General features: G+C 38.7%; 1 protein-coding gene across 2 annotated transcripts; it reads left to right on the top strand.

Moving 5' to 3' along the window:
• On the top strand, window positions 1-25766 carry rabgef1.L (RAB guanine nucleotide exchange factor (GEF) 1 L homeolog). Of its 2 annotated transcripts, none has more exon segments than NM_001096567.1 (9): window positions 1-125; window positions 3623-3805; window positions 4114-4283; window positions 14771-14937; window positions 17173-17254; window positions 18456-18588; window positions 20042-20133; window positions 21857-22113; window positions 24240-25333. In NM_001096567.1, coding segments are annotated over 8 exon segments (1479 nt in total). In that variant the 5' UTR covers window positions 1-125; window positions 3623-3626; the 3' UTR covers window positions 24639-25333.
• Window positions 25767-27604: the final 1838 nt, after the last annotated feature.

Below are 27604 nucleotides of genomic sequence, written 5' to 3'. Positions count from 1 at the left end.
GCGGGCTGTGTTAGGGAAATCGGAGTGTTGCAGCTGTATAAGGGAAAGAACACGCAGTCACCCTAGCAACCGCCCTCCCTCCTGAAGACTGCAGCTCATTGACAGCAGAAGGCCCGATTATCCAAGTAAGGGCAGTGTCCGCTTTAACATATAAACACCGCCCTGGATCAGGACTGTATGTAGGTTTCCAGCATTGGTACCTTATACAGAGTTGATGGCTTTCTTATCCCAGCCCACACTTCAGGATTCCTTCATTGGTTTTTATATTAATAGAACATGTTCTCTAGGGCCACTGACGTGTGCCTGTATGGTTGCTTTTAACAGCTGCGGCTTGTTTCTGTTTGGTGGCACCTAAACTCTCCACTATCAGCTGTAAAAAGGCCATGCTCTGTGTTCATTTAGTAAACATGTCTTATGTTTTGGTGTAATCTATCCTTTGCATTGTTTTTCCCTTACCAAAACATGAAGAGTGAAAATGAAAGTGTTTATATTTTACACCTGTTACAGGAGGATGATAATACCCTCTTTATCTGTAAAATAGAGACAAGTAGCAGCTAAAGAAAGAAATGGGTTACAAACAAACTGGCAACCCCCTTGGTGAACTCATTACTTCTTCTTTAACTGTATTAGAAATGATTTTGTGCGTCAGCTTCTGGGGTACATTTCATAGGCATAGTGGCATAATAAAGCAATGTTATAACTGAAGATTTTCATTCTATATCTAGTATAGGTAAATCTAAAAACAACTGGACTTGCTGAGTAATCAATGAAGACGTTTCACTACTCATCTGAGCAGCTTCTTCAGTTCAACTGACTGGTGTGGGAAGTTCTCGGCATTTAAACTCTTCCACTAATCCAATCACAATGGCACATTGTAACTCTTTAAAGAGGTGACATCTGAAGAAATTCACAGAGTGAAGGAAACCCACTCATACAGATCAATATCTGTTGTTTGATTCCCACCATCCGCTGGAACACAAATTGGCTGTCATTAGAACTCTGGAGCACAGAGCGGAATGTGTGGCAACTGATACAGAGTCCAAAGACAAAGAGCAAAAACATCTTAGAGGAGCTTTGAAAGCATGTGGCTACCCAGAATGGGCCTTTGTCAAAACAGCAGCAACCAAGCTTAACAGGAACACCAATACAAATAACCGCCCGGAGACACATAGTAGGCGAAACATAGTCATCCCATATGTAGCTGGAGTATCTGAGAAACTTAGAAGGATTTTCCACAAACACCACGTCCCTGTGTTTTTCAAACCTAGCAACATACTGAGACAAAAACTGGTACACCCAAAGGATCAAACACCAAAAGAAAAACAAAGCAATATGGTACGGAGTCCAGTGTAGCGAGGAGTGCACAGATCTATGCATTGGGGAGACAAAACAACTGCTTATCAAGCGAATGGCTCAGCATAGGAGGGCAACGCTACAGGGCAAAACTCAGCTTTCTTTCTACACTAAAAAGACAAGTGACACTCCTTTGAAGATAGCAAGGTCCAAATATTGGATAAAGAAGACTGCTGGTTTGAACCACGCGTGAAAGAGGCGATTCATGTCAAGGTGGAGAGACCATCCCTGAACAGAGGCGGGGGCCTTCGACACCACCTGTCTGCTACATACAATGCTGTTCTAACATCTGTACCCCGGCGGTTTCAGAACACTTCACGCATCCATCCATGCAACTCTCACAAGTAACACCTGTATCTAGGAGTTGCATGACACATTGGATAATCCTATCACAGTAACTACACAGAATCAACACCTCTGTGAATTTCTTCAGATGTCACCTCTTTGAAGAGTTACAATGTGCCATTGTGATTGGATTAGTGGAAGAGTTTTATATGCCAAGAATTTCCCACACCAGTCAGTTGAACTGAAGAAGCTGCTCGGATGAGTTGTGAAACATCTTCATTGATTACACAGCAAGTCCAGTTGTTTTTAGATTTACCTATACTAGATAAAGCAATGTTGTATATCTTTTATCTATACGCTGCCAAGCTGTGTGAAGGCATTGAAGCTGCTCTCTGTATGGCCACAGTTGAGCTTTTTTTTTTTTTTTTTAATATGAAAAAATTTGAAATGTCCTAAAGTGTGCCAAAAATGGAACTCTGGAATTTTAAACATGAGAGAAGCCAGACAACAGACAGAAATTTTACTCATAGTTCTGTCTGAAATCTAGATAATAAGGCCTGGTTTTATCTGCATAAAAAAAGATAATTTTAGGGGCCAGTAACACGAGCAATAAATAAATAAATAGATGTCTAATACAGATGGAGCACTTACTATCCCACACTGATCTGAAGTGCCAATGGGCATGGTGTCATTAGTAACTTGAATCACACCTAGAGAAAAACTGTCTTGTATAAAATGGGCCTTTTGGTGCTTTTGTAGTTTCTTGGATATTTGCATGACTGGTTCTACATGCCGTGTGACATTAGAATAGCCAAGTGCAAAGCTTTATATTCATACAGGACTTGCAGTTCTGCAAGGAAATTTGTATGTGCAATCTGTGTGCATTCATTTGGGTACTCCGTTTTCTTTCAACACTCAGTCAGTTGAGTAGATTGCAAGGTGTGCTGGTGTAAATGATGTACAAGTTCTGCACTTAAACTAATTTGACCATTCTGAAAACATAAAGGGCAATAAACCCTGTAGCAGTTGTTTTCAAAATGCGCCTGGGTCATATCAGTTATGGTGAACCCTAAATTAAAATGACTTAAAACCAAACTCTCTCCCTCCAACCAATTTTCACCTAATATTTCTCCCTTATTAATTATTTAGAAACTATAAAGAAAGACTACATACATAAAAAAACAGTCTAGCTGTATATCAAATCCATTTCTGCAGTTTGGGCCAGTAATTGCTGCTGCCCTTGCATCAATTTACATACAGTTGTTCTGCAGGTCTTGTGCTTGGTGTTCAACTGCACTGCCCATCCCTTCTGTGAGCCTGTTGGTGGAATAGTCTGTAAAAGTTTCTACCTATACCACAGCCTGATTGAAAGGGGAAAGGGTCATGCAACTGTTCCTCTCCAATGTTTCTAATTCCTGCTGTATTGAACTTCTTCTATAGGTGATAAGTGTTGTAGTTTAACAAACACAGGAATCTGTTTTTAATAGAGTGAATTGATGTATTACTATTATGGGGTTAGAGAATGAAACATTAAAGTTACCAGCAGCCTACAGGGTAGGCTTTGACAACAATAACATTTGCAGGCAGCTATTTTGCTTCCTTCCTTTCTACCTTCACAACAGAAGCACATTCTTGCCACTTGAGCTAGGTATTTCTGCACTCACCTGTGTAATTGAATTCCAAAAAAAGAAATTAAGGCTTGGCAGTTAAAGAGAATATGCAGAATTACACACTAATTGCAGTGTGTCTGCTTTTGTAAATTGCACATAAGTTGTGGAGCATACTATTTAACAGCCACTATTCGGTTAGAATTCTTGGAGGGAGAGAAACAAATAACATGCCATTGAGCTAAATCAATATTATACTTATCTTGGCTACAAAATGCAAAATGGGCAAACTTGTGTTACATTAGCCTTACAAATAGCTTTACAAAAGGTTATTTGGCACTTGGGTATCTAAGCTTTAAAAAAGTTTTTTCTGGTAGGAAGATGAGCCTCAAGACAGAGCGGCGGGGAATCCATGTTGACCAATCAGAGCTTCTATGTAAGAAAGGATGTGGCTACTATGGAAACCCAGCCTGGCAAGGCTTTTGCTCCAAGTGCTGGAGAGAGGAGTACCAGAAAGCACGGCAGAAGCAAATCCAGGAGGACTGGGAGTTTGCAGAACGGTAATATATAGATATATTAGATATATGTTTTTCATATCCTGTCATCCAGTGCAGGCTGCTTTCCCATGATAATTATTTGAAGTGTGCCAGCTGCTTGTCAAGTTTTCTGGTCTCTGGACACACACTGAAGCACAGGGGACATTTATATAAGATGCAGCATGCTGCTGGTCTGTTGAGAGAGTCTTCCGCAGGTCATGCTGGGCTAAGGTCGGGGCAATCCTCCTTTAGGCTGGAGTATAAAAGTGAACAGTGTATGTGTAAGTAAAAAAAAAAAAGTTTTTCTTTATTGCCATTTATATCCCTTATAGTTTGCAACGTGAAGAGGAGGAGGCATATGCAAGCAGCCAAGGTGCCCAGGCAGGGCCACAATCCCTCACATTTTCAAAGTTTGAAGAGAAGAAATCAAATGAAAAGACCAGGAAAGTAACTACAGTGAAAAAATTCTTCACCGCTTCATCTAAAAGCCTCCCAAAGAAAGGTACATAATTATATTTTCCAGCTTCTACACCGGTTATTGCAAATTAAATATGTTACGTAAACTTACATCCTTACATTTTCCTGCCAAACTTTAGATTGTTGTGTTTATGAATAGACCTAATGCATTGTCCCTGCTATGCAACATTCTGTTTATGGACTCGTTTAGCTGTAAAAATGTAACTTTTTCATCTTAGTTTTTTATTGTAAAACAATATATAGACTTTACTCAAGTAGAATAAAATGACTTCCAGTGTATTAAATGGAAATTTCAAAAAACACGTATATTGGCTTTTTCCCCAAAGTACCAAGGAGGCCCATTTGGGGTAAAAGCCTTGCGAATATGCCCTAAAGTCTTCTGTATACTTTTTTGTTTTGTTTTTTCTAACACTGAGCATTTTTGTTGATGTATGGAGCTGTTAGCTCCAGTGCAGCAAAAGGGATGTGAAATAATACCATTGATTTTTAAAAGAATAGAAAAAATTGCAAGTTTTATATGCACACCTTTTATAACTGCATACACAATCAGTATCGTTACTGTCCTGTGTGCCTTGGTGATAATATACATTTTAGTATAGTTTTGCACTGACATGCAATCTAGCAGTGGTCACTGGTTTGTAGAAAGCCAAAAAAACTGTACCCAGGGAAAAAAGGCAACTAATGAAGATATTAGTGGAAGCCACTTAGGATGTTCAAGCACATTGGTCTGCCTTATAAGTCTTGCACTCTTTTATGTGATCCACTTATGCCCTTTTTAATTTAATTGTAACCCTGGTAACTTACTGAAATTCATAACCCGCAACAGGCATTTAGGAAATTTCCCCTTGTGCATTAAAAAGTCTTTAGTAAATAAACTTGCCAGTGTGCTCCCGCAGGGTCAAATATAAGAATTGCACCAGTGACTGTATCTTTAAATGTACTGTGGTTTGCACATAATTCTAGTATACAGTTATCTCTTTGTAAAGATGCATTGGAAAGTGAACTACATATAAAGCATAGGGCAACATGGCAAATAAGGGGCAGCTAAGACCCGCCATAAATTAATGTCACATGAATGTACTTTGAGCGTAAAATAGTATCATAAGTTATAGCAGCTCCGTGATTGTGCTGATCATAGTCAAAGTATTTGTCTTTTGTTACTCCCTATGTTACTGGGCAGTAGTAGGGGCTAAGAAGTCATGCTCAAGTACTTATTAGCACACAAACTGTGCATGTCATTTCTGATGTAATAGACAAGGGAAAGGCCAATAACGTGGAACAAATTTGGCAGGTGTGCCTTTTGGCTGCTAGTAAAGCAGCCTGCTAATTATGTTAATTTGCCACTAGCTTTTGTGGAATTGTTGTTGTTTTTAAACTCTTAGGGGAGTTATTTATCAAAGGTCAGATTTTATATATCTCGAATACAACTTAAATGGTATCTAATTAAAAAAAAAAAACTTGAATGTGAAAAACTCAAATCAGTGAGTTCTGGGTTAACAACCCAAAACTCGAATTGATTGAGTTTTCGGGCAAAACCTTTTGAAAAAAAACTTGAACATCATGAAGGCTATTAACATCTTCAAATGGTTCAAGGGACCTCTGCCATTGACTCTTACATGACCCTGACAGGTTTTAGATGGTGTGTTTTTTGGATACGTGTTATTTCCAGGGTCGGGCTATAATGAATCTTGAAAAATTCTAGCTTTTTTTTAATTTTTTTAAACCTGAAAATGGGAATTTTGACCAAAAAAATAAACTGGAAAACTCCAATTTTCATAGAAAACACCTCTCGAACCTTACTTAATCTGCCCCGAGAGTGTGTGAGTATAATTTTTATAAACCATTAATATATAGCTTGAATTGTGTTTTTTTTTTTTTTATTTATTTACTTTTTCCTTTGTCCTAAAATGCTAATCACTTTTTTACAAGTTTTTTTGTTTGATAAGTTCACAGGCAAAATTATGTATTAAATAATACATAAGTAAGTAATTAAGTAAATAATATAATTTATGCTTTTATTCTGCCTCTAATGAGTCGAGTAAGTCTTGGTAATTCTTCTTCCTCTGAAAGACTCTGTGTTTCTATGATTTGAACCTCTTGGAGATAATAAACTTCACTTCACTGGCTAAAATTGACTGTGTGACCAAATTGTAAGAAGTTTTATTTTTCATGCTGGGCTGGGGGCAGGATGATGCCTCCATAGGCTGAAGTACAAATTGCAACATTATTCCAGCCTGTTGAAGGATGGCACCTTCTCCAGCCATGCAGGACTGAAACTGCAGATTAGCTTCAGGGACATTAAAGGAGAACTAAACCCTAAAAATGAATATGGTTAAAAATGCCATATTCTGTATACTGAACTTATTGCACCAGCCTAAAGTTTCAGCTTGTCAATAACAGCAATGATCCAGGACTTCAAACTTGTCAAAGGGGGTCACTATCTTAGAAAGTGTCTGTGGGCTCTGAGCAGCTGTTGAGAAGCTAAACTTAGGGGTCTTCAAGCAGAAAATTAGGTTGGCCTGTAATATATATGCTGATGCTACAAGGCTGATTGTTAAATTATGAAGCTAGTTGCATTGGTTTCTGTGCTGCCATGTAGTAATTATCTGTATTGATCACTAATCAGCCTTATATTGTGACATTTCTATTCTATATGTACTGTATATTGTGAGCGGGTCCCTAAGCTCAGTAAGTGACGGCAGCACAGAGCATGTGCAGTGAATCCGCAGAAAAGAAGATGGGAGGCACAGATCCTCCCTGCTGTGGTTGCCTTGAGCTGGTACAGAAGCCCAAAACTTAATGTACAACATCTGTAGCTACTTCTTTACTTAAGCTTTAGTTCTTGTTTAAGTAAGTGTTAAGTGTTGGCTCTTGTAAGTACCACTGGGCTAGGAGGCAGCTTGGAGGCACTTTTTAGTAATACTGACACATTTACATTAGTGATGCCCAGCCCAAAACCCGCTGGACCTGTGGGCGGATGAAGGCCGAACTTTGCCCCTTGCCTGCAATTTCATTATGCCCCAGTTCAGCCTCTATCCGTCACTATTTATATACTTGTGCCCACATCTCCCCACCCCCTTCAATGACATCACAAATGGGCATGTCAGATTTGGGTATATATGTAATGATGGCTGAAGGTGAAATATGGCATAAAGACTTTGTCAACCCGCAGTTCACGAATTCCTGTGGATTTACATAGAATATGTCCATATCTCTTAAAGGGGTTGTTCACCTTCAAACAACAAGTTGTTTTCAGTTAGATCACCAGAAATAACTTTTTCCAGTTACTTTCTATTTTCTGTCACCATTCTTCTAATATTGAAGTGTAAAGTGTAATTTTTCACCTTTTAAAGCACCTCTGGGAGGGGGATCGCCGACCCTGTAATCTGTTCTAAATTGATACATTTCTTATTCTTGTCCCTACTGAGCAGAATCCCTGAGTTTCATTACAGGCAGCTGTTAGAATTGATACAATAGTTGCTAATACTCTAGAGATGCTGCTAAGAAATGTATCAACTAAATGTTGCAAAATTGTAACAGGTTAGAGTCTGCACCTGAATTACTGAGCTGCCAGACTCAAACACAAGAGACAGGAACATTCAACTTTAAACTTAGATTTTGGAAAAACAGTAAGAAATAAAATAATGGAAAGTAATTGAAAAAAGGCGTTATTTCTGGGGAACAATCTGAAAATAACTGAACTGAAAAAAGTGTTTGGAAGGTGAACAACCCCTTTCAAGTAATTTAGTTGCTTGTCCACAATGTTTTGTTGCTTGACAGAAAGGGTGCCATTTTTACAGATACATTTATCTTATTAAATCAAAAGTTCCTTAGCTTGCTTCTTGTTCTTATCGATTGTAATTTTTGGCTACCTGGGCTGGTCCCAAATTTATTTCAGTGATTGAAGAAAAGACTATAAAGTTGGGCAGGGAGCGCAAAGCAGATATTCTCAGGGACTTGAAGGGGCTCTTTGCTCCTCCCTGGGATATTGCTTCTTCGGCTGAAGGTAATGTGGTTTAGTATGTGCTGCTTTGCATAGACTTGTGTGTAGCTTCTGTGTCTGGACTTTATGTAAGCCTTAAACCAGTACTGCCAGTCAGCTGTAGGTAAAAAGACAACAACAAAAAAACACAACTTTTTTAAATTTTTTAGCCTATATGTCACCCCACTCTGACAGCATTCTGTTATAATAGACTGGCTCAATGTTGTATTGTTTGGTGCAGTGTTGCTTTAATGCAGCTGTTGCTACCAGTGGGCCACATTTACAAACCAAGCTACAGATTGGTGCCGATGCAGTTGGATCATGAATTTGCACCACTTTCATTTCTGTAGCTGATGCTTTGTTACTGCTATAGATGGTTACAGTCAGTGTCTTATGGGAGTGATTTAGGTTTAAATCATAGACCATTTGTAGTAAATGGAAGAGAAAGATGAACAGAGTAGAATCACAGGCATACACTCCACTAACCAACCTTTTTGCCAGTGCAGCATAGCTTGATAAAAGACGTATGCTAGGAGATAGATTGGGTTTCTGTCAATAGAGACATGTTACGGGAGCTACCATATAGCTTGCAGTGTGTTCAGTTCTTTCAGGGCATGCTGTTCATCTGGTCTGACAAGGAGTACTTGAGGAAATACAGAGACAAGCATGCATCTGCTATCTCTTTTCTGATTGATGTGTGCTGTTCTTGCATGTGTGGTGTGTTGCTACTAGTATTTTGTTCCCTTGTGCCGGATTTGTTCCTACAGATTATTGTAGATTATTGTATCGAAGATTTGTACCAGTCTTTTTTTTACTCCTATTTTTGGTAAAATTATGGGATCTGTTATCCATACTTTTTGTATTTTGGATCTTCATGTTTTCAGTCTACTAAAAAATCATGAAAACATTAAATAAGCCCAATAGGCTGGTTTTGCTTCCAGTAAGGATTAATTATGTTTTAGTTTGGATCAAGTACAAGGTACTGTTTTATTATTACATAGAAAAAGGAAATTTGGATTATTTGATTATAATGTAGTCTATGGGAGACGCCCTTTCTGTAATTCTGAGCTTTCTGGATAACAATCCCATACCTGTACCATGTTTAGTCAGGCCCCTCCTTATGACATGGTTACAGTAAAACGAAGATCTTGCCATGCCTGCCATTATTTTTTTTTAACTCCAAGTAAATGTATATTGGCTGATACAGCTTCACTTCAACTCCTAAACAAAAATTGCAGCATTCATTTGTCTAGAACTTTATATTCCCATGACTTCAGAGATTTCAATTTGGTCAGATGAAAATGAAACATTAATTGGAAGTGCTGGAGTTCACTCTAATCCTGGGTTAGGAGAATTCATATACCATATACACTTGAGTATAAACCGACCAGAGTATAAGCCGCGGTACCTAATTTTACCTACAAAAACTGGGAAACCTTATTGACTCGAGTATAAGCCTGGCTAGTAAGTTTTCCTAAATTTGGCCACAACAAAAATCTAATCATTGAAATGCCTCGCTACATTCTTTACATACCTCTTACTCCGGTCTCTGAAATGTAAACAGCTCAGCTGCTTCATTCATTTGTTCTTCCTGCTTCTGTCCTGCTCGCTCAGCCCCTCACCCCCTCCTGTCAGAATTGTCCTTGGCGCTTGGCGATCTGCACACACCCACTGTGATGATGCCCTGGTTACAGGGGGTGCAATGGTGCAAAGTGTTTCTCTAGTGTTCCTACTGTAAGCAGCTCAGGCCAGTACTTTCTATATGAAATAGCCTGTTTATGAGGAGCTGTGCGGAACAGATTGTGCAAGTGAAGAGCAGATCAAGCAGCGCAATGACCAGGGATTTGCTAGAAGCAATTAGCACGGCAGACAAACTCAGCTGCGGCTTTAAGTCCCGCCCACCGGGCAGCGGTAGCTTCAATCAGATTCCTGGCCGGGTTAGAGCTGTGCAGTTTCCGGCGGGGGGATTGGCTTAGCTGCCCAGAGGTGGGCGGGAAGAAGTAGTAGCGGTACACGTGGTTGTACTGAGGTAAACTATTTCAGCACATTTTGGGTTGCAATGTTATACCTTCCTAGTTCACCCTAGATTATATTCTTGTCAGAAAAATTACCCCGCACAATGTTGCAATTATCTGTCAGTTCTATACTTTGATGGTATATGATTTCTAATTAAATAATTAAATATAAATTATAAATAAATGAAAATTAAATATCATTCAGTCTTTCTTTGCTGTGTTGTTTGTTTGTTTTTTGAAATATTGTCATTTCTTGTATATCTGCTTATAAGAAACTGATTTTTGAATGGTTTCTTTTCATAATTCCCGAGTTTTCAGCTGCATTTTTAATCATGTTATTGTGCATCAATTGGTTTGCAGTGCTTTGTGACAAGCTGAGAGGTGGGTATTTTTAACTATATATATATATATATATATATAGCCTTCAGTCTGTAGATCTCCCTATACATGCCGTTGACCAATTCTCTTATTAGGCAAATATAGCATATTCATATTTACAGATACAACCTACAATTTGTCTGTCCTTTAGCATTGTTCTGTAAATGAGCCACATAGCCTTAAAGGAATTCTGTCATGATTTTTATGATGTAGTATTTATTTCTAAATTACACTGTTTACACTGCAAATAATTCACTCTAAAATATCAAATTTCATTCCTGAACTAGCAAGTATATTATTTTTTAGTTGTAATATTGATGTATTGATGTGTAGGCAGCCATCTCAAGTCATTTTTCCTGGTCATGTGCTTTCAGACTTTAGGAGGGAACTGCTTTCTGGCAGGCTGTTTCGCAGTAGGACCTGGATTTTACGATTGAGTGCTGTCCTTAGATCTACCTACCAGGCAGCTGTTATCTTCTGTTAGGGAGCTGTTATCTGGTTACCTTCCCGTTGTTATGTTGTTAGGCTGCTGGGGGGGGAAGCAATGGGGGTGATATCACGCAAACTTGTAGTACAGCAGTAAAGAGTGATTAAAGTTAATCAGCGCCCAAGTCACATTTCTGGGGGCAGCTGGGAAATTGACAATATGTCTAGCATGTCATAGCATGTGAGATTTCAAAATTAAAGATAAAATAATCTTTTAGATTTAGAAATGGATTTCAGTGTAGAATTCTGCTGGAGTAGCACAATTAACAATGGGATTGGGAAAAAAATTTTTCCCATGATATATATAATTGTTTTTTTTTTTTTTTTAAACATCTATTGTAAAGAAGTCTTAAGATGGTAGCACCACTTTAGAATGGGGTATGAACTAGTTGTGGTGAGGGATAAAAACTAGAGAACAATATAACTAGGCATAATACTGTTTGCAATAATATATAGTATTATGCAAGTTCATGTCGGATAGTTAATGTTTGAGTATAGTCCCAAAAATATGCTATATTGTTTTACTATATTATACATTATTGCATTAAGTGTTTGTGTTGGTGGGGGTTGTGGCTTCAATTCTTACTGGTATCTGCTGCTATGCACCTGAGCAAGGATCAAAACAATTATACAAACAAATGTAAACCTGCCGTACAAATATTGAGCAGACTCATAGGTGGGCCCCATACATGGGTCAACAAGCAGCCAGCCTAGTCTAGAGAGAGTGAACTTTTACCAACCCAGGTATGTTTTTTTAACATTTGTGTAATATGTGGCTTGAAATGTATGGAATTTGCTTCCATATTAACAAGTGCCCTCTGTCATATCTTCACAGTAACTGTTTGGTATGCCCAGCAAAGCAGATCTGTACAATTACTGTGGACTATTGCTTATTTTTAATGTGGGTTTGGTGCTTAAGTGAATGTTTACTTTGCCTAGAACTGATTGTCTGTTTTTCTTCAACACAAACACTTGCATGCAAATGTCCCCTGTTTTATATTTGTCACACTAAGCACATGATAAAGGCAAGATGTCTGTGCTGTCAGTACAATGAAGAGTTTCCATTTGCATTCAGAATCCATTTAAAGGGCGTCAACCCCAGGCAAGTCAACATTTTGCCTAATAAAAGAAAACACAATTCTGAGCAACTTTCCAATATACATTTATTAGAAATTTAAAGCTGCCTTGTCTTAAGGTGGCCATACACAGGGAGATTTGCTCGTTTGGCTGACCAATCGGATCACAATGGAGGTGTTACAGGCAGTCAGATCGCGGGACTGCATCAACGAACAGATGCGGCCGCAATCCAACGAGATTTTTTACCCTGCCTGATTGGCTTCTGGCCGACTCTCAGACTGATATCGATCAGGGACACCCGTCTGATGGCCCCACACACAGGCCAATAAGCTGCCGACTCGGTCTGACGGCAGCTTTTATCGGCCCGTGTATGGGGGCCTTTATTTTGTATCAACACTCTGAGCGATCAGGGCAGAGAATAAAAAGGGACAGACACTGCTTTTAGTAGCAATACATATACAAAAAACTAGGGATGCACCGAATCCAGGATTTGGTTGGGGATTCAGACAGGATTCTGCCTTTTTTAGCAGGATTCGGATTCGGCTGAATCCTTCTGCCCTGCCAAACCGAATCCTAATTTGCATATGCAAATTAGGAGTGGGGAGGAAAATCACGTGACTTTTTGTCACAAAACAAAAGTAAAAAATGTGTCCCCTTCCCACCCCTAATTTGCATATGCAAATTCTGATTCGGTTTGGTATTTGGCCGAATATTTCACAAAGGATTCGGGGGTTTCGGCCGAATCCAAAATAGTGGATTCAGTGCATCCCTACAAAAAACCATAGAAAAAATATAATGAATGTATATGGCAATGTTTCTTAGAATTATGTTTTCTTTTATTAGGCAAAAACATTTTTTGAGGTTGACATTCCCTTTAAGTTAAGAAGACATAGCAATCATATTAGTTATACATCCACACAGAGACCCATAAAGCTCATGACGTGCCATTTGCTCTGTAGGTTTATAAATGTCTGAATCCAGCTTTTCTGTCTGTAATTGAGTACAATGGAAATTTGCCTGGCACTGCTTGTTGAACTGGTATTTTCGAGCCAAAATCCTCCCATATAAATTGTGTAATACGGATTTCCATAGTGGTCAGAGACAAACGGCACAGGGAGGTTCAGGCATTTTCCCCAATTTCTTTCTTGAAGGAACTGCCAACCAAGAGCCTTGCCATCAAAACCATTAGAAGAGATTTCCTTTAAACATGATGGCTGCATGAATATAGTTAACTTCTCAAGCCCAATGGGAAAGCTTAAGGCAAAAAAGTAACGTAAAACATGCAAATGTAAAAGTACAATTTTTGCAGAATTTGTTTAAAAAAAATAATAAAAAAGGCCACATGATACATAAAATTAGATTTTGCTACACAGCTCAGTGTGAAAACAAGTGATCTTTATAATGTCAGAATCCTTTGTTTGATATTTAAAACTTTCTACAAGATTAGCGGTTTGTTTTCTTAGGGTAGGGACACACTGGGTGATTTGGGGAGATTTAGTCGCCTGGCGACTAAACGCAGCGACTTTTCACCCCGAATGCTTCCCCTCGCTCTGCGCCTGGCTAAAATGAAAAATCGCCTGCGCTAATCACACGCGGCGATTCGTTTTCCGAAGTCGCCCGAAGTTGCCTCACGAGGAAACTTCGGGCGACTTCGGAAAACGAATCGCCGCGTGTGATTAGCGCAGGCGATTTTTCATTTTAGCCAGGCGCAGAGCGAGGGGAAGCATTCGGGGAAGATTGGTCGTGGAAAGTCGCGGCGATTAGTCGCCAGGCGACTAAATCTCCCCAAATCGCCCAGTGTGTCCCAGCCCTTATAGAATAAAAGCTTTACAGTCCCTGTTGATTTTGTTACTATTGATTGTGGAGTACAGGTATGGAACCTATTATCCAGAATGCCCAGGACCTGGGGTTTTCCGGATAACGGGCTTTTCCGTAATTTGGATCTTCATACCTTAGGTCTACTAGAAAATCATGTAAACATGAAATAAACCCAATAAGCTGGTATTGCTTCCAATAAGGATTAATTCTATCCTGGTTTGAATCCAGTACAAGGTACTGTTTTATTATTACAGAAAAAAAGGAGATAATGTTTAAAAATTTGGATTATTTTATTTTATTTAGGGATGCACCGAATACAGGATTCGGCCAGGATTCAACCTTTTTCAGCAGGATTCGGATTCGGCCGAATCCATCTGCCCGGCTGAACCAAATCCTAATTTGCATATGCAAATTAGGGGCAGGGAGGGAAATTGCGTCACTTTTTGTCACAAAACAAGGAAGTAAAAAAAGTTTTTCCCTTCCCACCCCTAATATGCATATGCAAATTCGCTCCAGTATTCGGCCGAATTGTTCGCGAAGGATTCGGGGGTTCGGCCGAATCCAAAATAGTGGATTCGGTGCATCCCTAATTTTATTATAATGGAGTCTATGGGAGATAGCCTTTCCATAATTCGGAGCTTTCTGGATAACGAGTTTCCGTATAACGGATCCCATACCTGTATTTATTTGAGTGATAATGTACTCTGTAATAGCTTAACGAAAATAAACTTTGAACTCTATATTATGTGACAACAGATATAAAAGAAGCAAAATCCCCGAGCCCTTCTCTGAGCCGCCAATTCAGCTTGGAAACTGACCGTGTGTCCAAGGATTTTATTGAGTTTTTAAAAACTTACCAGAAAGCAGGGCATGATGTGTACAAACTGTCCAAAATCTTCTTGGAAGCCATGCATCACAAAAGGGTAAGCATTTGCTGCTGCTGCTGCTGCTTCTTTTCATGGTCCTCAGGCTTGACTCTTAATGTGTTAGACACCAGAGAGAGAGGAGTGCAATTAAGAATACCGTAGCTTTAGATGGCCTTTCTTGCACCATGTGTAGGTGTTCATATCAGATAGTGGTAACTGTGTAGGTGTTTTTGTTTATTTTTGAAATACACCATGATACCAAATATGATTGCATAGAATCCCACGGCCATTTGTATGATACTGCCCACATCATTTATTCTTAAGTATTAAAGGGTTTGTTCACCTTTGAGATAACTTTTAGTATGATGTAGAGAGTGATATTCTGAGACAATTGGTTTTAATTTTTTATCATTGAAGGTTTTTGAGTTATTTAGCTTTTTAGTCAGCAGCTCTTCAATTTGTATTTTAAGCAATCTGGTAACTAGGCACCAAATTACTCTAGCAACCATGCATTGATTTGAATAAGAGACTGGAACATAAATAGGAGAGGCCTGAATAGAAGGATCAGTTATAAAAAGTAACTTTGTAGCCTCACAGAGCATTTGTTTTTTAGAAGGGAGTCAGCGACGCCCATTTGAAAGCTGCAAAGAGTCAGAAGAAAAAGCCAAATAACTATAGAAGCAATAAAAAATAAATAATGAAAACCAATTGAAAAGTTGCTTAGAATTGGCCATTCTATAATATAATGAAAGTTACCTTAAAGGTGAACCACCTCTTTAAGTCAATTTCATGGCAGTTTAATGTGGCACCAGAGCTACAAAAGTACTGCACAATAAAACATGTGAAATCTGCATCAGAAGGCCACTGCTTAAAATCTCTACTTTTGTAAGTTTTGAGGCAGGACAGTGTACTAAATAATTTGACTTAAAGCAACAGTAACACCAGAAATTGAAAGTCTATCAAAGTAATTAAAATGTAATGTACTGTTGCTCTGCACTGGTAAAACTAGTGTTTGCTTCAGAAAGACTACTACAGTTTATATAAACACATTTCTGCATAGCCATGGGAGCAGCCATTCAAGCTGCGAAAAAGGAGAAAATGTACAGGTTGCATAGCAAATAACAGATAAAATACCATTGTATTGGACAAGGCTTATCTGTTATCTGCTATGTATCCTGTGCCTTTTCTCCTTTTTTCCAGCTTGAATGGCTGCCCCCATCGCTACACAGCAGCTTATTTATATAAACTCTAGTCTTTCTGAAGCAACCATACAGCTTTTACCAGTGCATGCTAACCGTATATTATAGGTTAATTATTTTAAAACGTTTTCATTTTTTGGTGTTACTGTTTTTTTAAAAGACTGATGAGGCAGGCTAACCAGTAAGTCCTTTCCTCTTTGTGATGATCAGTGGAATAGATTTACCAGCAAGTCCAAGAACCCCACATGTCCCCCCCCCCCCCCCGTGATGTCCTATACACATTCTGTTTGTAAATAGACAGAAAACCACAAGTAACCATTTTGTTACATGCTATAATATTGGCAGATGTAGTATACCTAATCAAATAAATAATACAAATTGAATCATTGTTAAATTTTAGGGGTGCGATTATTATTTATTTCGAAAAGTGCAGCACAGCCTGGGTCCCCCTTCAGGTCCGGGCCCGGTACAGTTGTACCCCCTGTAACCCCCCGATGGTGGCCCTGCCCTAGAGCTCCATTTTGAAAATCTGCTACTTGCATTCTCCTTATTTACTTACTGGACAACAGGGCTGGACTGGGGGTAAAAAGCAGCCCAGGCAAAAAAAATTTAAAGCAACCCACATGTAAACATGTGTGATTATTATCGTCAGTGTTACAGTATTCGTAAATAATGATGCTTAATCATCTCTTTATCCTGCTGTGCTATACAGGAGGCAGTTGTATGCCCCTACAGGAGATGAGGTTCCTGCTCACTAGAACTTAAACTCTAAATGGAGAAGGGATATGAAACACAAGGAGCTGATTAATGTTTTTTTGTATGATTGGAGCTTCATTTTTTAAAATTTACAATCTGAATGGTTCAGACAAGTATTATAGTTCTCTTGGAAACAGTGTGAGCTAATGTAGGATGGTCCAGGTGCGAAGAATGCTTTAGAAGTTGTTACAGATGTCTTGGTTATAAATAGAGCTATGGAAAGAAAATGGAACAAATTCCTGAAGTTGCTCTGACCTTATGCACTTTGTCACCAGGTAACTAAATATGACTCCATTTTAGCTAATATAACCTGTTTGTCCTTCTGTACTTACTCTAGGAATCAAACATTGATGAACAATCGGAATTTACCCAGGACTTTTATCAAAACACAGCAGATAAATTGCAAATGTATTGGAAAGGTAAGATTCTTTTTGTTGTGATGTTTTGGAAGATTGGGCGCATCTAATTTCAACCTGCACAAACCAGGTCTGCACTCCTAAATCCTCATGCATTTTGTTATTAGCTCAAGATAATAGAGGCATACTGTGTTTGGAATTTCTTTATTGTATGTTTGTGGAACTGAGTCCAATCAGAAGTTACTGAGAGTTTCATAATGGGTTAAGACAGACTGAAAAAAAGCCACATCTTACAGTAATCATCAGAGTTTAGACTCAGATTTGGTGGTTTAGCGAAGACCACAATTCTTTTATCATACGTGAAACTAATGTACTAATAGTTATTGAAGCTGGGACTTTGTAAAATTGTGTGTATAACTTTATAAAGCACTATTTGGATATGCAACAAGGAAAAAAAGTACACACGGTGAGGACAAGCATAATGACAATATAGTAATAAATTATTAAGAAGTATAAATATACAGAGATTAAGTGCCATGTGCTAAAAGAAACAGTAGGCAGGAGGTCCCTGCTCCAAAAAATTGATAACATACAGACACAAATTAAAGGAAAAAGTGTACAGAGCTTTGGTCAATGGCTCTTAAATGCCAAGACTTTGCCAGACAAGATATGTTCACTTTCTTTTTGAAAAAAATGAGTGTTCCCTACAGAGGAATTCAGGGAGACAGTTCCAGAGGTAAGGAGCCGCAAGGTAGAACGTTTTTAAGAGAGAGATAACAGTGATAAGAGTGATTATTTAAAAAGACAGTGGCTCTGAGCAGAGAGAAGCAGATATCGAGGAACCTTTAGTAAGACAAGTGAAGAAATGAAGTGAAGAGCAGAGGGCTTTACATGTTACCATCCTTTGCTTAACAAGCAGCCATAATAAGGATTTTACCAGGGTATGAACAGGTTCCCTCTTAGGAGAGAGCAGGAGAATTAATTGCAAGGGGAGAGTCTGGGAAACCATGTACAAAGACGCTACAATAGTCTAAATGGGATAGGATAAGGGCATGGATTAGTGTTTCTTTGAAAAGAAAGGAGTATATTTGGTGTTCACTTCTACCTAAGCTCTTGTTTATCAAAGTATCTAATATTAATGTATGTTTATGTTGGCAATTTACCATCTGTTTCTTCTAATGTTAGACATGAAGCTGTCTTTCAAAGTGCCCAAATATCTGCTTTTTATGAATTAAGTAAAATCTGTTTCATTTTCTCTAATTAGTGTCCCCTGATAAAGTTGAGAAAGTGATGGATCAAATTGAGCGGTTCATAATGACTCGCCTCTACAAGCACGTGTTCTGCCCAGAAACCACAGATGATGAGAAGAAAGACCTCACAGTGCAGAAAAGAATCCGGTATGGGCATTAGTTCATATATTCTTCCGAATAGTCCTTAGTCTGTACTGGCATTGGATTAACAGATTCAACAACTGATCATATGAATACCATATCTATATGTGTGTGTATAATATATAGTGAATAAAGTACCCCCTCTTGTAAAATATAAGGATATTATAAGTTACCGAGTAGTTTCATGACCATATAAAAACACGAGGCCGAAGGCCAAGTGTTTTTATACAGGTCATGGAACTCCGAGGTAACTTCTAATATCCTCATATTTTACAACTAGGGGTACTTTATTTATTATAATACACAAATTTCAATAAGTCACGTGACAGAAATGACATCAGAACTCACTGTTTATAACTGATGACATCAGAACTCACCGTTTATAAGGATATAATTTACAAGATATTCATGGCTTTTGTGTATTATATGTATATAATACACAAAAGCTGTGAATATCTTGTAAATTATATCCTTATACACGTGAGTTCTCATGTCATCAGTTATAAACGGTGAGTTCTGATGTCATTTCTGTCACATGACTCACTGAAACTTGTGTATTATAATAAATAAAATACCCCCAGTTGCAAAATATGAGGATATTAGAAGTTACCTCAAAGTTCCATGACCTAGTCATGAAACTCCTCTGTAACTTATAATATCCTTATATTTTACAAGAGGGGCCACTTTATTCACTATATAAACTTGGTATTCAGCAGGACTTATATCCTGAATATGTATAAATATTTTATTGCATTGGTGCATAAAAAGAACCAATGTTTCAGCTCATTTGAAGAGTCTGTTCAGGATTACAGTGCAAGTGTTAAAGGAACAGTAACACCAAAAAAGCGTTTTAAAGTAATTAACATATAATATACTGTTAGCACGCACTGGTAAAAGCTGTGGGTTTGTTTCAGAAAGACTGTGATAGTTTATATAAGCAAGCTGCTTTGTAGCCATGGGGCAGCCATTCAAGCTGGAAAAAAAGAAGAAAACGCACAGGTTACATAACAGACAAGCCCTGTTCAATACAATGGTGTTTTATCTGTTAATCTGCTATGTAACCTGTGCCTTTTTTCTTTTTACCAGCTTGAATGGCTGCCCTCATGGCTACATAGCAGCTTGTTTATATAAACTGTCACAGTCTTTCTGAAGCAAACACACAGCTTTTACCAGTGCATGCTGACAGTATATTATATGTTAATTACTTTGAAACCCTTTTTTTATTTTATGGTGTTACTATTCCTTTAAACAGAAAGCCCCTTTCACCACACTTATGGAACCAATCACAACATGTAACTAGTTTATGGCCAAAATGGCACGGGCAGGGTGAGGAATAGGTAATAGAAGCATGAGAATATAAAAATATCAAACTACGACACAACAAAAAGTATGTGAAACAAATTATTTGCAATAATAAAACACTATGAACTGCCAGTTCATAACTGTCTTTTCTCCACAGGGCTTTACATTGGGTAACTCTTCAGATGCTCTGTGTTCCTGTAAATGAAGATATTGCTGAGGTGTCCGACATGGTAGTAAAGGCTATAACAGGTCAGTATTAAATCTTGGCATTCTATACTTTTAACACACTTGGTATTTTCAGTGACTTGAGGGGGGGCCACATGGATCATAACTGTTTGCTTTTGAATTTGAGCTGAATGCTGAGGATCAATTGCAAACTCACTGAAGAGTTATGTCTCATGTGGCCCCCCTTAAAGTCTCTGACTAATTCAGTGTTAGAGAGCTGAAAAGCAGGAAGTTCTGTTCTGTTCGATATCCGCTCACTCCAGCCTTTATGCATTACAATTTTGCCTGTCTAACTATGTTAGAAACATTTTTTATTTTTCACAGCCTATCCATTTACCCAGTTTTTATTTTTACACTGAACTGTTCCTTCAACTGGTTTCTCTGGTTTCATAGCTACTGAACCTTATGACCTTTTAATGTAATACATAAATTACTTAAACTCTCCAGTAGATGGCAACATAGAACAAATAAAATTGCTATGATGCTTTTTTTTAGTGCTGCCATAGTCCTTTCATGTAGTAGCGGAACATAAGGCACCAGTTTGTTGGAGGCTCTAATTAACTTGTCTCCAGATCTGCCCTCTCAAACCCATTCATCATACTAATCTCAATCAGCAGATATTAACTTAAAGGAGAATTCAACCCTTAACTAAAAAAAACCCTACCCCATATCCTACATAGACCCCCCTCCCTGCTCCCCCCCAGCCTAGCTGCTAACTCTTTACTTACCCCTCGTTGCAGATTCCGGGCATCGGAGTTCACGGGCGCCATCTTTTTCTCTTTGGTAATCTTCGGAATGAGATTGATGTATCGGCGCATGCGCAGTTGGAGCAATCTTCCATTTCACAACAACTATGCATGCACCGAAAGTCACGAATTTGCCGAAATGAAGGAAGAAGACCCGAAGATTACCGAAGTGCTGGAAGATGGCGCCCGTGAACTCTGATGCCCTGAATCTGCACTGAAGGGTAAGTAAAGAGTTCGGGGCATTTACCAGGGGTAGAAGCTAGGCTGGGGGGGGAGCAGGGAGGGGGGGGTCTATGTAGGTTAAGGGTAGGTTTTTTTTTCATTAAGGGTTTAGTTCTCCTTTAAAGGGGTTGGTTATTTTTGAGTTAACTTTTTGTATGATGTAGAGAGTGATACTGAGGCAGTTTACAGTTGGTTTTTGAGATATTTAGCTTTTTTATCCAGCAGCTCTCCAGTTTGCAGTTTCAATGATCTGGTTGCTGGGACCAAATTCTGTGTAAGTTCTGTGGTAAACATGAATGTCCTTTAAATAAAGGCTTGTAATAATAATAATCCTTACTACACTCCATTCCAAACAGGTTAAAAATATTGTTAAGGCCTGGTGGGGGTTTTGATCATTGCTGCTGTGCTTTTGGTGCCACTACCCACCTCAGAAGATCCAGGGCTCAAGCAGCACCTGTAAAATCACTTGGATAACCACACTGGTGGTATTTCAGTGCTTATCCAGATAATGTCTTAACAAAGGTGCTTCCATTTAAGTGAATGTGCAGTTAGTGGTTTTCAAAATACTCCTTTTGTAGAACAGAGTACTTCTGAATAATCGCGGCAGTATCTAGTTCCTTCATATCATTATGTTTGTGTAAAGTCGTACATATTTAAAATTCATGTGTGAAAATACTTTTTTTTTTATAGAGAATATAATCTATATAAATAGAACTCCTGTCACTTAAATCTGAATTTCAAAGTATTTTTTTTTTCTTTTTAAATTCCCATCTTTGCAGATATCATTGAGATGGACTCAAAACGTATTCCCCGTGACAAACTTGCTTGTATCACTCGCTGTAGCAAACACATCTTTAACGCCATCAAGATCACAAAAAATGAGCCAGCCTCAGCCGATGACTTCCTGCCCACTCTCATCTACATTGTTCTGAAAGCAAATCCACCTCGCTTGCAATCCAATATTCAGTACATCACTAGATTCTGCAACCCCAGCAGGCTGATGACTGGAGAGGACGGCTATTATTTCACTAACCTGGTGCGTATATAGAACAACTGGAACTTTGAGCTGAATCATTTTTAAATACAGATGCTGCTCTCATGCACAGGCATGCAGTCATCATAATTAAAGGGATAAATACCCCCATTTTATTTCTTTTTACATGATTACACGATTTCTCATATTCAAAGAGGAACTGTGATAGTCTGCCTCTGACTTGCAGGAACAGTCCCCACCAACCTTAGGCTTGCAGGTTATTCATTGTGTCATGTTGAAATTAAGGCTTCTGGGTCTTGGAGACCCTTCGCTTTCCAGAGAATTTGTGTATCACCCACCGTGAAAAGGAAAGGAAGGGAAGAAGGTACTTTTAACATTTAAACCTTTAAAGCTTTAGCTAATGCCTTAAAATAATTAGCAATTCATCGAACCCAGGATTTGATAGGGATTCTGCCGTTTCAGTAGGATTCAGATTCCGATCCAAGTGCCTGGCCAAACTGACTTTTCATCACACAAACAAGGAAGCTAAAAAATGATTAACCATGCTCAGTTCTCTTTAACCCTTCCTTGCCCTAATTCGAATATACAAATTAAGTTCTGATTTGGTTAAAGGAGAATTCAACCCCACCCCCACTGTGATAGGTCCCCACTGGCCCCCCTCCCTGCCTCCCCCCTTGTTTATATAAAATATATCTGGAACGGTCTAATTCCTATGACGGATGAATGGCTAGTGTCAGAGGGTTGATATTTGTTACCCCCGCCCTCTTTGACGCCATAACGCTATAGGGCCCAAGGCAGAATGGACTATAAGGGCTAATGGTCAACTGTGGACAGTGGTCACTCATATAACTTATATAAGCCATACAAATAAATTATCTCCACTCTGTTACTTGGAAGAGTGTCAGCATAGTGTCAGCATGTCTCTTGGGGCCCCTTTTGCAGAAGTGTTGCTTAATAGCTGGCTGTACCACAATGGCTATGTTTAGCGAACAGATGTCTACGAGGCTGTGGACAGTTGGAACCAGAAATCTCGTATGTTGCAAAACTGCACATCTTACAGGAATGTATAAATATATATATGCCAGTAAGTCTCCTCGCCAGACCATGTATGGTATTTCCGTGTACCCCTTGTCATAATTACTGTAAATGCCTTCTGAAAGCTATATAACGCCTGGACCAAGAGGTTTGTCTTTGGTGAGTCCTTGGGTGACATTCTGTTTGTTACTCCAACAGCTTACCCAGACAAAACTGTTATGTTGTATTATGTATGAATAAATTGCCTGACTATTACTAAAGGTTTTCCTTTACTGAGTTTTGTCTTACACGAGGTCAAAATGGTACTACTAAAAATACCATCACCCTGCTAAGTGTTAGACCAGAATTGTGTCCCCTCTAGTATTACTGACCGCAAATGCAGAGTAATCTTCGGGTCTTCTTCCGGTGCTTCTGCAATTTCTGGTCACTTCCGACGCATGCGCAGTTTCCACGAACCTGCTCCAACTGCGCATGCACTGATACGCTGCTTACTCTACGAGGATTACCGAAGTGAAGAAGATGTCGCCCGTGAGCTCCGCTATACTCATTCTGCATTTACGGTCGATAATCCTACACGGGTCACAATTCTGGGGTAGCATTTAGCAGGGGGGGAGACAGGGAGGGGGCCAGTGGGGCTTATCACAGTGGGAGGTTGAATTTGGCCGAATATTTCATGAAGGATTCGGGATTTCTTTGAGTCCTAATATAATGGGTTTGCTGCATCCCTAAAAATAATCTATATGGCAGGAAATCTCAACTGCCTTAGGATCAAAGGCTTATTTACTACACTGCTGCCTGGAGATGTCTGGGTGTAGTTTATCTGTGAGGGTGGGAGAAATGAAAAAAGAAAATGGCCATTACTGGTCTGGATATAAATGTCAGTTTCAAATTTAATTACAACTGACCTATTTGTGGTAGCAGTTGCTGTCTCATTTCAACTTAAAGTGAGTAGAGTCTACGGAATAGGATTTCAATTTGAAGATTTTCAATCTTTTTTTTTTTTTTTTTTTTTTCCTAAAAAAGTTTAATACTAGGTAATGGTCTGGCATGCTACAAATAAAAATTTATATTTTTATGAATAAATTGCGGTAACATAGTGCCAATTAAAATGCCTCTTTCTTCTGTTTCTATAGTGCTGTGCTGTGGCCTTCATAGAGAAACTGGATGGGCAGTCGCTGAATTTAAGTGAAGAAGAGTTCAGCAGGTACATGTCTGGGCAGGCTTCTCCAAAAAAGCAAGACCTAGAGAACTGGCCAGAAGACACCTGCACTGGTGTAAAGCAGATGCACAGAAACCTTGACCTACTAACCCAGCTGTCAAAGAGACAAGAGCATATTGTAAATGGGGCTAAGAAACTAGAGAAGGACCTTATTGACTGGACAGATGAAGTCACCAAGGAAGTCAAGGACATTGTGGAAAAATACCCACTGAACATTAAAACAGCCAGCCAGGCCCTTGCAGCCCTTGAGTCTGAAAATGTAGAAGATGATAACCTGCCCCCTCCACTGCAGCCTCAAGTCTATGCAGGATAACAGACTCCGCCCAGAAGACACAGACACGTGCAATCACTCCTATTACACGGGTGCAGCAGTAATTCACTGATTTTTGGAGAATTTGGGTCAGTTCATTGCAGATCCTGGAGAGATCAGGTGTTTTTTTAAATGAAAACTTGTGACGGTACAAACTTTCTTTGGCCTTGTGGTTTGCTTGGTAAAACTATTTATTAATATGGATTATACAGGGCTGTCTTATTTTACAGATAGTAATGATTACCCAAGGATTCTTTTCAATAGCATTTTGTTTAGTACTTGTGATAGGATTATAGGAATACACAGTAGTCTTAATAATTTCTATTTGCAGAACAGATTTTTTTGGCTTTTAAAGATATTTCCAGCCTTCACAAACGCTCTAGGAGCAACAACTGTTACTTGCCCAAATGACAAGAACATGCCCTAGTTTATTTGATTATACTAAAGCTTTTTGTGTAAGTTAAACAAAGTTGTAAACAATTTTAAAATGTTTGGTTTTAAAGGCCCAGTAACCCCAAAAAAGTAAAGGGTTTATTGTACATTTAAATATGTAAAGTTACTCCTTTACTGGAAAGCACCGTGTGTTTGCTTTGAAAGTCAGTTATTGTTATAGGGCCCACATTCACATAGCAAATAACTGTACAATACATTAATTTAGTACTTAACTAGGGAGATAAGCAGGAATTTATTAGACATTGGTAAAAAGGTCTCCAGTCTAGATATCGTCCTTCCTACATTCCAGGAGTAGAAATAACAGAAGCAAATAATAGGCTCATGCAGTAGTATTTATAAAAGACAAAGGTTACATTTAAAAAAAAATCAAATAATAAATTTTATGACAATTTTGTGACTTTATTCTAATGCAGAATTTTACAGTTTGTAATAGCTACATCTGCAGTGCAACAGGAAGGAAGGTTTGGACAGGCCCCAGGAGCTGGGCAGCTGGCCATCCAATTCAAATTTCCCTGGTGACTCCCACTCCAAACAACATATTATTTATATAAAATCCACCCCTCCACATCTGTATTAAATATGTCTGGCTCCTAGACAAAACTTCATGGCCAAGGTTTGCTTTGGAAGAAAACATTTTAATTAAGTTTTTCTCTGTTCATAAAGACATAATCAAATTATCCATTTCCTTCTGCAGCAATATTGACATTACTTGGGTTTTCATATTCTGCTTTTTTCGGCTTTTTTTTTTTTTTTTTTTATTTAGTTGAATATTTACCATGTCTTAATATCAAAGAGAAGCCCTAGAGCAAAGCACTAAACTTGAAATGATTACCACTTGAACACTGATGATTTGTGTATGGAAATGGTGTATATTCTATTCCAGGAATGTTCTTATAATTAGATTTTAAATTGCAGCATGACAGTACCTCTTATTGGACAGTATTTTACAGTCTGTGGCCCTCCAGGTCTTGTTGTAGACCTATAGATCTCACCACCGTCTACAGCCTTTGCCCTCAAATTGCTCATCCCTAGAATAATCCAGCCTGGAGATGTCTGCACTACTGGCCTCGTAGCTCTGCACTTTATCATATAGTTAGCACTTTGATAGAATTCTGATCTTGCCCCACTTTATCTTGTCGGCATCAAACTGGGCCATTTATAGGAATATTGCTTCTCTACAAAGCATTTCTCTGGGCCTCTAGGTTCAAAGGTTGGCCTGTGGACGAAAAGCATACTTGGTACTGACTGTTTCATACTGAATACTATGTGTTATTTTTAGTGTATATACTAGTGTTGCCTAGGTGCCACCCTTCAGTTGTTTGTTTACAACCCTCAGTAGCCTCCAGAACCAGATTGTAATGCTGTGAGTTGTTGTTTAAAGGAAATGTAAAGTTATACTCAAATGTGCATCCTCAGTGATTATAATGGCTTACCCGATATGATTATAATGGCTCATCGATCCAACAGACCAGTGCTCCTGTTTACTGAAAATTGCACCGGCCCGGTAGGAGCATTTAACAGCCCCAGGCCAGCACATGCACAGTAGAGTGGGGAAAAAAACTCTTTTTTTCACTTAAATGCATGTGTACCCATGAAAAGTAGGAAGAAGATCGCTCTGTGGTGCAGTTAGAAATATCAGTGCAGAGAAGGGTTTTGGCCGCTCCAGACTCACTCCCTTTATGTTCAATCTAGTGCAGCTCCATTTTGATGTACCAGGTGCTCAGCAACCAGCGTTCCCACTGTAGTCAGATATGCAAAAGGATAGAAAGGCGGCACTCCGGTTAAAAAGAAGGTGGTTTGTTGCAACATGTCACAAACCAACATCACCTGACGCGTTTCAGGAGCAACTCCCTTAATCATAGGCTTATGATCATAAGTTGCTCCCGAAACGCGCCAGGTGATGTTGGTTTGTGACCTGTTGCAATAAACCACCTTCTTTTTAATTGGAGTGCCGCCTTTCTATCCTTTTGCATATAAATATCAGTGCAGTTTTCAGCAAACTGGAGTACCAGCCTGTGATATCAGATAATTGATTGTAATCACTGGGGAGGGGGTCACTAACATTTAAGGGGCAGATTTATTAAGGGTCGAATTGATAATTAGAATTAGAATTCTGAATTTTTTTTTGTGGTCAAAACTGTCAAATTCGAATTGTGAATAATCCATTCCAATTTTAATTTGAATTAGAATTTCGAGATTTATCACTCCTTGGCCCTTTAAAAACTCGAATTCCACTATTCGCCACCTAAAACCTGCCGAGTTCATGTATAAGTCAATGGGAGAGGTCCAGCGACCAATTTGAACATGTTACTAGCCTTCCTGATATTCAAGATTTTTGAGTCTGTAAAATTCATGCGAGCTTTAGATATTAGATTTTTTTTTTTTTTAAATAATCCCCCAATCGAATTCCGAGTATATTGTTATTTATTACAGTTTAAAAAATTCGAAATTCGACCTTTGATAAATGTGCCTCTTAGTGAATAAACCTTTACTTCTCCTTTAAGTGCAGAGAGAAA

The sequence above is a fragment of the Xenopus laevis genome, chromosome 2L (genome assembly GCF_017654675.1).
Source record: "Xenopus laevis strain J_2021 chromosome 2L, Xenopus_laevis_v10.1, whole genome shotgun sequence".
In the NCBI taxonomy this organism is placed as follows: domain Eukaryota; kingdom Metazoa; phylum Chordata; class Amphibia; order Anura; family Pipidae; genus Xenopus; species Xenopus laevis.
Note: the sequence above shows the minus strand (reverse complement) of the source record. Positions and strands in the feature narration are given on the sequence as shown.

Bases quoted from the DNA above. Each gene is read 5' to 3' on its own strand.
- rabgef1.L (XM_041581127.1), top strand. The intron at 17,255-18,455 runs GTAAGATTCTTT...TTCTCTAATTAG, and splicing joins ATTGCAAATGTATTGGAAAG to TGTCCCCTGATAAAGTTGAG. The intron at 20,134-21,856 runs GTCAGTATTAAA...CCATCTTTGCAG, and splicing joins GGTAGTAAAGGCTATAACAG to ATATCATTGAGATGGACTCA.